At 42.0% G+C, this 15,034-nt stretch overlaps 1 protein-coding gene across 2 annotated transcripts in view; it reads right to left on the reverse strand.

Annotated features, from left to right (window-relative positions):
• Positions 1 to 15,034, reverse strand: part of PHAF1 (phagosome assembly factor 1) — a 43,339-nt gene that overhangs the window by 10,856 nt on the left and 17,449 nt on the right. Inside the window, exons 2-6 of one of the 2 annotated variants that reach the window (XM_060185382.1) lie at positions 10,317 to 10,440; positions 10,131 to 10,214; positions 3,786 to 3,829; positions 1,190 to 1,269; positions 842 to 936 (exon numbers count right to left, since the gene is read on the reverse strand). In XM_060185382.1, coding sequence (XP_060041365.1) covers positions 842 to 936; positions 1,190 to 1,269; positions 3,786 to 3,829; positions 10,131 to 10,214; positions 10,317 to 10,370 — 357 coding nt within the window. In that variant the 5' untranslated portion in view covers positions 10,371 to 10,440. The remainder of the gene's footprint in view (positions 1 to 841; positions 937 to 1,189; positions 1,270 to 3,785; positions 3,830 to 10,130; positions 10,215 to 10,316; positions 10,441 to 15,034) is intronic. The other variant, XM_007517748.3, reaches the window with a different exon arrangement.

Genomic DNA, 15,034 nt, shown 5'->3' on the forward strand with positions numbered 1-15,034 from the left:
CGACCCAGGTTCGAGGCCCCGGTCCCAGGGCACTCTTGCCCCTGTATCTCCCTTTCTACTTGAAAAATGTCAGCCCAGAACGGTGAAACAAAGCAAAGCAAAAGAAAACAAAACACATTGGTCATGTCAATGTTCAGGTCTGGCACACAGTGGTACCAAGAACTGAATCTGGAAACTCTGGTGCCTCAAACACTCAGGTACTAACCTCTGTACTTCTCCCCAGTCCTAGTCTTTCTTTGCTCTATCAATAAGAAAATGCAAGAATACCTCCTGAGCCTTATGAAGTAACCGTATCACAATCCTAAAGATACTAATGCCCAAGAAAGAATAAAACATTTTGCTAGAATAAGAGATGACTGAGTACTCTCTCTCAGTCTCTCTCTCTCTCTAAGATAAATAAAAATAAAGACATGGCTGGATTCATCTCTGAAAAATGAGCCTAACCTTATTCTGTAGTGTAAGTGCTCACTTCCTGGGAAAATAAGCTTGGGCTTTGTTTTTGCTGTCAACTCTACCTATTCTTTTTTTTTTTTTTTTTTAAATATTTTATTTATTAATGAGAAAGGAGAGAAAGAAAGAACCAGACATCACTCTGGTACATGTACTGCCAAGGAATGAACTCAGGACCTCATGCTTGAGAGTCTGATGCTTTATCCACTGTGCCACCTTCGGGACCACAACTCTACCTATTCTATACCCCTGACCTCTGAAGATTTCTGGCAGTCCAAGAAAGAATGCAACCCCATCCCCCCAATCCCTCCCCTCCCCAATGGCACTGTCTAGTGACCCACATCAACAACACACTGTGCAACAAATTCTAGAGAAACAGAAAAGGGCTAACCTCATATTTGGGAGCCTCTGTCCATGAATCTAACTGAAAAGAGAAAGATAGTCCTCTGAAGTTGAGGTGGAAGAGCTGTTCAGCAGAGTTGTACACTGGGAAAAAGGAAGAAAATGACATGGTTGAATGGCATCAGAAGTTGTGAACAATAATGAGCCTGATAGGAAAAAATAACTGACAACATGCTCTTTATGTCTCATTTCTGAACTGAACAAGGCTGAAAATAGGTTGAGAAGTTTCCCTTCATATTCAACCACCAACATTCAAATCCTACAGGAACACAGCTTCAGAGTTTTATCACTATGGACTGTCACAGACTGCCAGAGGAATCAGATGAACTTAGCTTACCTCCAGGATGGGTTGCACCAAAAGACTGATCAATCTGTTCAATGGTGGGAGCTATGGCCTGAGAATTAAAATGCACTCCACTGAAAAACAAAGATATTTTAATATCAGGCTTTGAGGGGTAATGGCTAGAACTGCTTTCTTTTTTTAAAAGGTGGATAAGCCTATAATTATATAGGGAAAAAAGTTTAATTAAAGAACTTTTAAATAAGAGACAGTAAATGAGGTTATCAGAACATGTCAGTTCTCCTAAGGTTGACATACAGAATAGATCCTCTCGTGCTTCTCAAGAACTGCAGATACCAGGGCTCAAAAGGAAATAAATATGGACTTAGTTCCATGACATACAGACTTGAATAGGTTAGCCAGCCATAACACAAGACAATGTTAATGTGTTTTCCCAGATTGCCTACTAGTAGTTTAACTTAAAAGAGATTTTCTTTTTTCTTTTCTTTTTTTTTGTGGGGGTTTCAAATATGAACATGAAGATAAGGCATTTGTGACTTTGAGAATGCTTAAGAATATATATATTGATATTTTTTAATATTTATTTATTTCCTTTTGTAGCCCTTGTTGTTTTATTGTTGTTATTATTGTTGTTGTTGTTGGATAGGACAGAGAGAAATGAAGAGATGGGGAAGACAGAGAGGGAGAGAAAGATAGACACCTGCAGACCTGCTTCACCGCCTGTGAAGCGATTCCCCTGCAGGTGGGGAGCTGGGGGCTCAAACCAGGATCCTCACGAGGGTCTTTGCGCTTTGCGCCACTTGTGCTTAACCCACTGCGCTACCACCCAACTCCCGCTTAAGAATATATATTTTTTAATTTTTTAATATTTGTTTATTTATTCCCTTTTGTTGCCCTTGTTGTTTTATTGTTGTCGTTATTGATGTCATTGTTGTTTGATAGGACAGAGAGAAATGGCGAGAGGAGAGAAAGACAGAGATAGGCAGAGAAAGATAAGACACCTGCAGACCTGCTTCACTGCTTGTGAAGCGACTCCTTTGCAGGTGGGGAGCCGGGGGCTCGAACCAGGATTCTTAAGCTGGTTCTTGCGCTTTGCGCCACCTGCACTTAACCCGCTGCGCTACTGCCTGACTCCCTTGCTTAAGAATATTTCTAAGAGTGGTCCAGGGGGTGGCGCAGTGGCTAAGGCACTAGACTCTCAAGCATGGGGTCCTGAGTTCAATCCCTGGCAACACATGTACCAGAGTGATGTCCGGTTCTTTCTCTCTCTCTCTCTCTCATCTTTCTCATTAATAAAGAAATAATTTTTTTTAAAAAAAGAATATTTTAAGAATTAGTAGTGCTGTCTACGGCCATACCATCCTGAACACGCCCGATCTCGTCTGATCTTGGAAGAATTAGTAGTGCTATTGATGGAAACTCTTTTTAATCAGTCACTATGCTATTCATTTTACCAGCATCATCTCATGTAATATTCCTAACCAGGCAGTCACATTATTGGCTTCATTGCTCTGATGAGAAAACAAGTTCAAAGAGGCCAAACGACTTGCCCAGGGTCACAGGAAATAAAATAATAAAATCATAACTCTAACTTAGGGCAGACTGACTAAAGATCTTATGCTCTGGGGCTGGGTGGTGGTGCACCTGGGTGAATGCACATGTTACAATGCACAAGGACCCAGGTTCGAGCCTTCGTCCCCACCTGCAGGTAGAAAGCTTTGTGAGTAGTGAAGCAGTGTTGTAGGTGTCTCTTTGCCTCTCTTACACTCTATGTCCCCCTTCCCTCTTGATTTCTGACCATCTCTACCCAATAAATAAAGATAATAAAACTTAAAAAAAAAAAAAAAACCATCACTCCCAACCCTCCTACTGTTCAGCTCTGACTTCTGGTGGTGCTAGGGATAGAACCTGGGATGTCTGGTACCTCAGACACAAAAGGCACTTTGCATAACCATTGTGCTATCTCCCCAGCCCCCATTACTGGTTTTTAAGAGAGCAGAGAGAAGCTAGACCTTGAAGTATGGAAGCCCCAACAAGACTAAAAGACAAGTCGAATGTGCAGGGGCCAGTGCTAGTACACTCTTCCATTCCTTTACTAGCAAGTGCTGGTTGAACCTATTCAAGGAATTGGTCGCTTTCACAACCATGCAAAGGAAGTTTACAGAAGAGTATTTATTCTAGGTGCTAACACAAATCTTCCTATAACAGGGTGCTCAAATATCTGTGTGCCATACAGGCTATTGCTGTTTTCATTCTGGAAAGCAGATTTTGGCTCCCATTTAGTGATCTCCTAGGCATGCTCCTTAGCATTGCCTTTGGAGTCAGCTATCTGGTTTGTCCTATCTCTGATATTCATGACTCAGGACACAGTCACATTACCTCTGAGCTAAGGTCCTGTTTTGTTGTGAGGAATAAGCAAGCTGAAATACTTGCTAGGTATTATAACACACAGTGTGGTCTTCTCTTCCTCCAGGAAACTGAGTGAAGACCTAGACACCATATAAAGGTAATTATGGCACTAGCCTGTAATCCCAGCACTGCTGGGCTGAGGAGCCTTTACTAACCAAATAAGAGTAGTAAATATTAAAATATTAAAAGCCTATGACACATACCAGTAAAGGAAAAAACTTACCAATATTTTAATTTTACTTTAGTCAAGTCATATACTTCAATCACCTGTGTGGGGAGGGGGCAAACAAAGTTGTTACTGTTTTGTAGTTGGAAACAATAAGATACTTATATTATTATTATTATTTTTAAAGGTTATCATTTGCTGAAATTCACCCAAAGCAGAACACACTGTCTTTTATTATACTTTTTTTTTTATTAATCTGTTCAACATACATATCTGAGAACACTCTGGGTTAATATTCTTACATTTGATTGACTGTTGGACCATGCCAAATACAGCATTATTGAAACCTTCTACCGAGAGGAACTCAAGCACCTCACTAAAGCCGTATCAATGGCTACTGAGCTCCCTTTCTTCTATACCTGGTTGCATTATATAACCCCAAATCAAGTTTCTTTCTTTAAAACACAACGCTGCTCAGTTCTAGCTTATGGTGGTGCTGGGGAGTAAACCTGGGACTTTGGAGCCTCAGGTGTGTAAATATTTTGCATAGGGAGTCAGGCTGTAGCGCAGCGGGTTAAGCACAGGTGGCACAAAGCACAAGGACCGGCATAAGGATCCCGGTTCGAACCCCGGCTCCCCACCTGCAGGGGAGTCGCTTCAAAGGCGGTGAAGCAGGTCTGTAGGTGTCTATCTTTCTCTCCTCCTCTCTGTCTTCCCCTCCTCTCTCCATTTCTCTCTGTCCTATCCAACAATGACAACAACAATAATAACTACAACAATAAAACAACAAGGGCAACAAAAGGGAATAAATAAATAAAATAAAACATTAAAAAAAATTTTGCATAACCATTATACTATTTCCTCAGCCCATCATGTTACGTTCAAAAGCAGCTTTAAAATACTGTGATCTAACTGGGAAATGTTATGCATGTACAAGCTACTGTATTTATTGTTGAATGTAAAACATTAATTCCCCAATAAAGAAATAAAACAAACAAACAAACAAAAAATACTGTGATCTACAGAGAAAAAAAGCTGTTGGGAGAGACCCATCCTTCTAGAAAAGAAGTCATATTACACTATCTGAGGACAAATGTATCATCTCCAGATATATTACCTTTATTATATATTACCAGTAGAGCTATTGTTGGGGCTCAGTGCCTACACTAGGAATCCACCACTCCTGGGAGCCAATTGTTATTGTCACCAGGCTTATCGCTAGGGCTCAGTGCCAGCACTAAGAATCCACTGCTCCTGGCAGCCATTCCCCCACCCTTTTTCCCCTTTTCTATTTTATTTAATAGGATAGAGATAAATTAAAAGGAGAGGGAGAAACAGAGAGGGAGAGAGAGACACCTCTCTGTTTCAGGGGGCTTGAATCTGGGTCCTTGTGCATAGTTATGTGTGTCCTCAACTGAGCTAAGTGTACCACTGCCTGGCCCCCATCCAGAAATATATTCTTTAATTTTAATTTTTAATATTTATTTATTTTCCCTTTTGTTGCCCTTGTTGTTTTTTTTATTGTTGTTGTAATTATTATTGTTGTTGTATTGATGTCATTGTTGCTGGATAGGACAGAGAGAAATGGAGAGAGGAGGGGAAGACAAAGAGGGGGAGAGAAAGACGCCTGCAGACCTGCTTCACCGCCTGTGAAGCGACTCCCCTGCAGGTGGGGAGCCGGGGGCTCGAACGGGGATCCTTGCTTGGGTTCTTGTGCTTCGCGCCATGTGCGCTTAAACCGCTGCGCTACCGCCCGACTCCCCGGATATATATTCTTAATGAAGGGCATTTAGTTAAATCTGAAGAATCTCAGGACTCTTTAAATTTGAATGAATATTGCCCTGGATGGAATGCAAATATTTCAGGACAGGGGCAGAAGAAAAAGTATTGACCACTCAGATACAAGTAATATGCACTACAAAGTCCTATATGGCAAAGACATCAAGGGCTTGGCAATCAGAAGCATGGCTGGCTCTCAGTGTAGAAGCACTAGCATAAGCTCTCAACTGCTAGGGCCCCTGACAATCTGGGCCTGATCGTGGATGGGGATATCAACACTGGGTTTAAGGGTACAACAGTATTTCTTTTTTTTTTTTTTCCTCCAGGGTTATTGCTGGGCTCAGTGCCTGCACCATGAATCCACTGCTCCTGAAGGCTATTTTTCCTCCCTTTTGTTGCCCTTGTTGTTGTAGCCTCGTTGTGGTTATTATTATTGCCATTGTTGATGTTGTTCGTTGTTGGATAGGACAGAGAGAAATGGAGAGAGGAGGGGAAGACAGAGAGGGGGGAAAGAAAGACAGACACCTGCAGACCTGCTTCACCACCTGTGAAGCGACTCCCCTGCAGGTGGGGAAAGGGGGGCTAGAACCGGGATCCTTACGCCGGTCCCTGCGCTTTGCGCCACCACCATCCGACCCCCTACAACAGTATTTCTATAGAAACTGAGATATAATAGGAAACATTGTGGCTCCATGCCTACACAATGACTGCACTGCTCCTGATGGCTATTCACCCCCCCCTTTTTTTTTTCCCCTTTCACAGAGACAGAGAGGAATTGAGAGGAAAAGGAGAAGGTAGGGAGAGAGAAAGAGAGACACCTGTGGCACTGCTTCACTAGATATGAAGCTTCCCCCGCCCCCATACAGGTGAGGACCAGAGGTTTGAACAAGTGTCCTTGCTCATGGTAATGTCTGTGCTCTATTAGGTGCACTACTGCCCAGCACCCCCTCTGCTAGCCTTTTCCCTAATTTTGTTTAGAGACCAGAAGGGTTATCTCTTAGAAATAAGTAGCATAGGAGTCGGGGTAGCACAGCGGATTAAGCACACGTGGTGTGAATCACAAGGACCGGCCTAAGGATCCCGGTTCGAGCCCCTGGCTCCCCACCTGCAGGGGAGTCGCTTCACAGGCGGTGAAGCAGATCTGCAGTTGTCTGTCTTTCTCTCCCCCTCTCTGTCTTCCCCTCCTCTCTCCATTTCTCTCTGTCCTATCCAACAACGAAAGCAATAACAACAATAACAACGATAAAGAACAAGAGCACAAAAGGGAAAATAAATAAATAAGTATTTAAAATATTTAAAAATAAATACCTGCTGCAAAGAATTCACAGAGCTTCAATCAACACATCTCTAACCTACTTGTTATGTAGTTCACTGGTCCTATGACATTAAACCCCTTGAAGTCTGGCTTATTAGCTTGCATAGGGGAGGTGTTCAAAACATGGCAGGAGAGTCACTCTGGTATGAAGATAGTTAAAGACAACAGGGGACCTGAAGGTATAAAAAAAGGTTCCCAGAGAGGTCATGGAAGGAAGAGGCGAGGAATAGCTATGATTCATAAGATACCTAATGTCTCTATCAGAAAGGCTAGGCATTTATATGATGCCAACTAGAATACCATTTCACAGAGGACTGCACTGGCAGAGAGTCTCAGTCTTCAGCTGGAAAGAAGCCCTTCTTGGATAGCTGAGGCAGGCACTCTGCTACTCCTACTGGTGGTCAATGACCCCCACCCAGCTTTCTCTTGTATCACAGTTACCCACCTGCGAATAGCCCAGACCAACACTTACAGTTGCTTCAACCCTGCCTGCCCAAAGGAATCAGTGGACTAGAGTTAATCATAAAATGTAGAAAGGAATTTATGGCAGAAGACTTAGAATGCAAACTATCTTGAGAGTCCTTCATGTCACTGGTAGAGTCAACAAGAAAAAAATTTTTTTAATATTTTTTTAAAAATTAATTTTTTTAAAACATTTGCTCTTTTTTTATTTGTTTATTTTATATTTGAGAGAGATGCAGAGAGAGAAAGACACAGAGACAAACACCAGAGCACTGCACAGCGCTGGCTTTCTGTGGTTTGGGGGATTGAACCTGGGATTTTGGAGCCTCAGGCATGACAGTCTCTTTGCAAAACCATTATGCTATCTACCCCGCCCTAGAAATTAATTTTTTAATATTTATTTATTCCCTTTTGTTGTCCTTATTTTATTGTTGTAGTTATTATTGTTGTTGTTATTGATGTAGTTGTTGTTGGACAGGACAGAGAGAAATGGAGAGAAGAGGGGAAGACAGAGAGGAGGAAAGAAAGACACCTGCAGACCTGCTTCACCACCTGTGAAGTGAACCCCCTGCAGGTAGGGAGCCGGGGGCTCAAACCAGGACCCTTCCGCTGGTCCTTGTGCTTTGTACCACATGTGCTTAAGCGGCTGTGCTACTGCCCAACTTCCAACAAGCAAATTTTGACCCATGGAGCTTGCTGAGTCATAGGGACAAACAGCTGAAAGAACTCTAAAGTTGATGATTTTCTACCCTCTGGTCTGGAGAAAATCTTGATCTCCCCCACAACAGCAGCTAAGATAGAGAAGGAAAAATAGGTAACTGTGAAAATTGTGACTTGTGATACCTCATCCCATAGGGTTCTCTTATAGATGAGAGGCAGGTAGTAAAAAGAGGGGGTAACTGCAGGGGATGCATCAGAGAGAGGTAAGTTCTGAAGTCCTTAAATGAAAAGGCAGGCAAATGGGCTGAGTCAGACCTGGTGCAAACCAAGGGCACCTGGTTCCCTCAAAGTTTCTGGTGGCTCAGGCAGGGCTCCAGCCAGTCCTTTTCATATGGAGTCCACAGGTGGCAGAAGAGAAGGTTCTACTTAACCCTCTTTTCCATTCAAATAAATTTCCTGTTTCTTCTATTTCTGCATATTATAGCACACTATTTTCATTTTTTCCTCATTTACTTATTTCCGATACTGATCACTAATGCCATAAAATCATTCCCATTTCCAGTTGTCAGTCACTACACACTGGTAATATAAGGTTAAACAGAAGTTTGGAATCTAGTAGACCACTTAAAATTCATGAAAAGTACTCAATCATAATTCTGTGATTCTGTGGGCTGTCTAGCCATTCCCTTTTGTTCTCCATTTAGGTTGCTCCCAACTTTTCATTATGAAAAAAAGCAGTAAATGCACATTAATCGGGGGAGTCAGACAGTAGTTTAGCAGGTTAAGCACATGTGGCGCAAAGTGCAAGGACCGGCATAAGGATCCCAGTTCAAGCCTCCGGCTCCCCACCTGCAGGGGAGTCGCTTCACAAGCAATGAAGCAGGTCTGCAGGTGTCTATCTTTCTCTCCCCCTCTCTGTTTTCCCTTCCTCTCTCCATTTCTCTCTGTCCTGTCCAACAATGACATTAATAACAGCAACAATAATGACAACAATAAAAAAAAAGGGGCAACAAAAGGGAAAATAAATATATAGAAAAGAATGGTCATAGCAAACACTGCTAAAAAAAAAAAATCAACACAGATGAACTCTCATGCCTTGTATGATTTTTTTTTTTTCTTCTTCTCATGTTTTATCCTGTCTCCTCAGCAGCTCACTGTGATGGGATGAAAACCAGAAGTACTCAAGACTTCCGGAAAGGCGACTCCATTACCAAGCTATACTACTTCCCACAGCCACATTCAACCTGTGACTCAGATGCATGAGTCTAGTGTCACATGACTAATCTAAGAGGTCCAGGTATTTATAAATAGTATATTAAAAACATCCTGGACTAAAACAGGTGTTGACTGTTTTCGTAACTGCAGCAAAATGTACCTGAATGCCAATTAAGACAAACCTACACATCACCAAGTTGTTTATTTACTTTTCCTCAAAGGGATTAAAGGATCAACTAATTGTAATGTAAGCCCCTAAGCCCCAGGTCCCAAAATTTCAGGAAAAAAAGTTTCATTTTTCAAGTTGTGTTTTTGACCCAAGAATGAAGCAAAACAACAACATATATAAACCTGGCCCCATTTTAGAATTAGAATCAGGATAATCTATGCCAAGTACTTTCTTATTTTTCAATTTAACATAAAGGCTCCCACTCCTTTAGTATGTTGGAAAATCAGCTTTCCTTTTCACCTCTGGAATCTAGAGCTGGAGTTTGTTTTTTATAACACTTTAAAAAAATTTTAATATTTATTTTTCCCTTTTTGTTGCCCTTGTTTTTCACTGCTGTTGTAGTTATTGTTGTTGTCATTGTTGGATAGGACAGAGAGAAATGGAGAGAGGAGGGGAAGAGAAAGATAGATACCTGCAGACCTGTTTCACCTCTTGTGACTATCCTACAGGTGGGGAGCCGGGGGCTCAAAACAGGATCCTTGCTTGGGTCCTTGCACTTTGGGCCACGTGCGCTTAACCCGCTGCACTACCACCCGACTCCCATTGGAGTTCTTTCTTTCCAGCCTCTTTCCAAATCATTCCACCTCATCCCACATCCCCACCTTTTTTTAGGAGACACAGCTTCAGGTGCCTATATTGTATGAACCACAGAAGTCTGCTCTAACCTAGGAGTTCCAGAAACACCCCCACAATAGCACAGATGAGTCAGTTTGACATGATATCTGTTAGTTAAAATAGTTACCTTAAGTCTTTGATTGAAAGCATCAAACAGTAGTTTGATCCCGTCCTGAGTCAGGTTAAGGATGAGGTCATGGCTTAGAGGAGACTACAAAACAGAATGAAACACATGCTAAGCAACTAATTGTACTCATCAGCACCTACTGAAATATACATGTAATACACAAGAAATATTGAAGAGCAGACATACCTCCCTCCCCACACTAATATGGTTTGGAAGCCAGAAACAAACTGCTGTATGCATGCACACTTGTTTTTTACTTTTGGCCCATGGCTGCTGCTAAGAGGCTCTCCCAGGCTTTGGATATTAACACCTGAAGGAAAGGGTGAAATTTATTAGAGTATAATAGGCCCAGGGTTCATGTAAGTAAGGGTTTACTGCTGCTGTCAAATCTACAGTGCAGTCAGTGAAGAATACTGAGGCCACATGAAAAGGCCTCACCAGGACCCAAACTCAGCAGGTAATGAATGCTAGTTCACACCAGCTGAACCTATATCCCATCCAAAGGGGACAAGGTTTATTCTTTGAGTGTTTTAGACTCCATTCCAGGACCAAGTAGTAAGTACCTGGTGACCTGACAATGTATGAGCTGATACTCTTACTCCTTCATCCCTCCCCCAAGATCCCATATCAAATGTGCTTCTTTCTGAAAAGCCAGAATCTAAGATCTAAGGGATCACATTTCTACACCTGCCCCTTCTGGGTCCTGTGGGAGGGGGATGAGGAGAGGAGAGGAAAGTAGTAGCACAGAGCAGTGGACAGGACTGGTGACCTTAAATGACATCTCTGAGCTCCAGTTTCTATATGGGAATTCCATCAACTCTTTGCTCCAGGGTTGTTTTGAGGACAGAGATAGGAGTCAGAAAGCACCAGGAATATCACTCGGCATATAACATTCTTTCCTCTTGTCGGCCCTACATGCCTGCTTCTATTCCAAAGCAATCAATTCAAGCAGACTTCACAGCCCTGAACCAGGATGTTCCAGTAGCAAAAGAAAAACACCATCCCAAGCCCTGCCTCTTCTTGATGCTGGTACAACTTTCAAGAGAGTTTCAGAAGTTCTTAGGAGCTGGATGGTGGTAACACATAGTTGAGCAAACATGTTAGCATGCTCAAGGATCTCGGTTCAAGGCCCTAGTCCCTACCTGTAGGGGGGAAGCTTCACAAGCAATGAAGCAGTGCAGCAGATCTCCCCCTCTTTGTCACTACTTTCCCCTCTCAATTTCTCTGTCCTATCAAATAGAATTTAAAAAAAAAGTTTCTTTATAGTTCCTCAAGGTAGTGACAACAAGTGACAGATAGTGTGGTTGTGAGAAACAGAGACATAGGCTAGAAGACCAGGTGCCATCACTGGGGCAGCCCTCACTGGACAAATTCTCTCCAAAGAGACTTTGAGGATTAGCTCAGACTATGTGATCCCCCTACCCCATAGATCTTCACAAGTATCAGGCCCTGGGAAACACTAGAAGAATGTGATATTGTGGAGGTCGGGTGATAGCGCAGTGGGTTAAGCGCACGTGGTGCAAAGTGCAAGGACTGGCATAAAGATCCCAGTTCGAGCCCCCAACTCCCCACTTGCAGGGGAGTCGCTTCACAGGCGATGGAGCAGGTCTGCAGGTGTTTTTCTCTTCTGCTCTGTCGTCCCCTCCCCTCTCGATTTCTCTCTGTCCTGTCCAACAATGAACAATATCAACAACAACAATAATAACCACAACAAGGCTACAACAACAAGGGCAACAAAAGGGGGGAAAATGGCCTCCAGGAGCAGTGGATTCATGGTACAGGCACTGAGCCCCAGCAATAACCCTGGAGGCAAAAAAAAAAAAAAGAATGTGGTATTTTTCTAGTAGGCCTGTATAAATGGCTAAACCCACTGGATTTCAAAATAAAACTAGAAAAAATGATATAAAAAAATTCAGAATAAAAAGAAAAAAAATCCAGAATAGTGGACCGGGAGGTGGCACAGTGATAAAGCTTTGGACTCTCAAGCATGAGGTCCAGAGTTTGATCCCGGCAGCACATGTGCCAGAGTGATGTCTGGTTATTTCTCTCTCCTATCTTTCTCTTAAATAAATAAATTTTTTTAAAAATCAGCATACCAAATAATAGAAAAATGAGCCCTGACTTGAGACTAATTATTCTCAACTCAATACACATTTCCACTGAGAGGGCCACTCCATGCAATAAGCAAGATGAAGCAACAGTTTTAGCATCTTTCAAGATCTTTATTCAAGATGTTTGACAAATGCTGGGAAGATATGGGTTTCCTTATTCTCTCTTAAGAAACCTGATCATTCCCCCCTCCAGCACTGTTACAATGGAGGACCTAACCAAACAATTTTCTTTTCTGTTTTTTTTTTGCCTTCAAAGTTATTGTTGGGGCTCAGTGCCTACACTATGAATCCACTGCTCCTGGAGGCCATTTTTTTCCCACCTTTTTGCTGCCTTTGTTGTTTATTATGTCGTTGTTGGATAGGACAGAGAGAAACGGAGTGAGGAGGGGAAGACAGAGGGGGAGAGAAAGACAAACACTTGCAGAGCTGCTTCACCGCTTGTGAAGCAACCACCTTGAAGGTGGGGAGCCAGGGGCTCGAACTGGGATCCCTAGGCCAGTCCTTGAGCTTTGTGCCATGTGTGCTTAACCTGTTGCGCTACCACCCGGCCCAAACCAAACAACTTTCAAAAGCAAGCAAACCATCCTCATAATCAATGTTTTATTATAACTCCATATCTCCAGAATCAAAATATACATGAATCAGTGTGTTGTTGGAAAAATCAGGATGCATTTTTGCACAGAAAAATATGACATGACTTTTCTGACAGACCAATATATGGTGTCTAAATCCAGTAACCCAGCACTATCCAAGTCCTCCACAGAAAACAATTTAGTAGGAGTCGGGTGGTAGCGCAGTGGGTTAAGTACAGGTGGCGCAAAGCACAAGAACCAGTGTAAGAATCTCAGTTCGAGCCCCCAGCTCCCCATCTGCAAGGGAGTTGCTTCACAGGTGGTAAAGCAGGTCTGCATGTATCTTATCTTTCTCTCCTCCTCTCTGTCTTCCCCATCCCTCCTGATTTCTTTCTGCCCTATCCAACAATGATGACATCAGTAACAATAATAACCACAACAATAAAACAACTAGGGCAACAAACGGGAATAAATAAATAAAGATACTTAAAAAAAAAAAAAAGAATGGGCAGAGGGTAGATAACATAATGGCTATGCAAACAGACTCTCATACCTGAGGCTCCAAAGTCCCAGGTTCAATCCCCCGCACCACCATAAGCCAGAACTTAACAGTGCTCTGGTTAAAATAATAATAATATTAAATAAAAAAACAATTTAATAAAACTGTCTTCCTTCTAAGATAATTGGACATATCTGATCTACACATTCAACTGTCCAAGTGATTTGCTAGAAACAAGATATTTCTGAAATATGTGGTGTCTATCTGAATTTAAAAAATCCTGGTTGGGAGTCGGGCGGTTGGGCAGCGGGTTAAGTGCATGTGGCGCAAAGTGCAAGGACTGGCGTAAGGATCCCAGTTCAAGCCCCTAGCTCCCCACCAACAGGGGAGTCACTTCACAGGTGGTGAAGCAGGTCTGCAGGTGTCTGTCTTTCTCTCCCCGTTTCCCCCTCCTCTCTCCATTTCTCTCTGTCCTAACAACGACAACATCAATAGCAATAATAACTACAACAACAGTAAAACACAGCAAGGGCAACAAAAGGGAAAAATAAATATTAAAAAAAATTTTTTTTTAATCCTGGTGAAAATCATAGTGAAATTATACATGCCTGAGCTTTAACTCTAAACCACAACAAAAACTGGTAAAGAAAATCTTTTTTTTAAATTTTATTTATTTATTTTCCCTTTTGTTGCCCTTGTTTTTATTGTTGTTGTAGTTATTATTATCGCAGGTCCTTGGCTTTGTGCCCCGTGTGCAAATATCTTTTTCTATTTGCTGGGTTTCTTGTTTATCCATATAGAATATTCTTGTGATGTGTACAAGCTTTTCAGTTTAATAGTACCATTTGTTCATTCTTGCTTTTGTTTCCATTGCCTATGGGGTGGAGTTTCCAAATATATCTTTAATGTTAAGGTCCTGAAGTGTTTCACCGATGTATTCTTCTTTGTATTTTATTTACTTATTTATACCAGAATACTGCTCAGCCTTAGTGTGTATGGTGGTGCAGGGCATTGAATATTCAAGCAAGTGCTTGGATATTCCAGTACTAACCACAGAGCATGGAACTTGTAGGAGTTGACAGGGGTTCCTTGAGCTATGGTATTGAGTGGTTTCTCAGATTAAGGGATGACCTGAGTGCAAAAGACAAATGTCACCATCCTTTACTTCCTAATTCAGCCTTCAGTGTTTAACAATGAGGAGCTAATTCACATAAACCATAGCTGTCAAAACAGGGGAAATGGGCTTGTTTTTTGAGCTTATAACCATCCATATATTCATTTAAGTCAGATTTGGCACTCCAAGTTTAAATGCATTTTGAATTAGACTTTAAATTTTCTTTACCAGGGAGTCAGGTTAAGTGCACGTGGCGCAAATCCCAAGAACCAGTGTAAGGATCCTGGTCAAGCCCCCGGCTCCCCACCTGCAGGGGAGTCGCTTCACAAGAGGTGAAGCAAGTCTGCAGGTGTCTTATCTTTCTCTCTCCATTTCTGTCTTCCCCTCCTCTCTCCATTTCTCTGTCCTATCCAACAATGGCGACAATAATAATAACTACAACAATAAAACAACAAGGGCAACAAAAGGGAATAAATATTTTATGAAAAAAAAAGATATTTGCACACTACACTTCAGACAAGTGGTTGATATAAAGCATCTATAAAGAACTCATACAGCTCAAAAAAAGAACATCCCAGGGATTCAGGCAGTAGTGCAGTTGGTTAAGC

The sequence above is a fragment of the Erinaceus europaeus genome, chromosome 2 (genome assembly GCF_950295315.1).
Source record: "Erinaceus europaeus chromosome 2, mEriEur2.1, whole genome shotgun sequence".
NCBI classification, from domain to species: Eukaryota; Metazoa; Chordata; class Mammalia; order Eulipotyphla; family Erinaceidae; genus Erinaceus; species Erinaceus europaeus.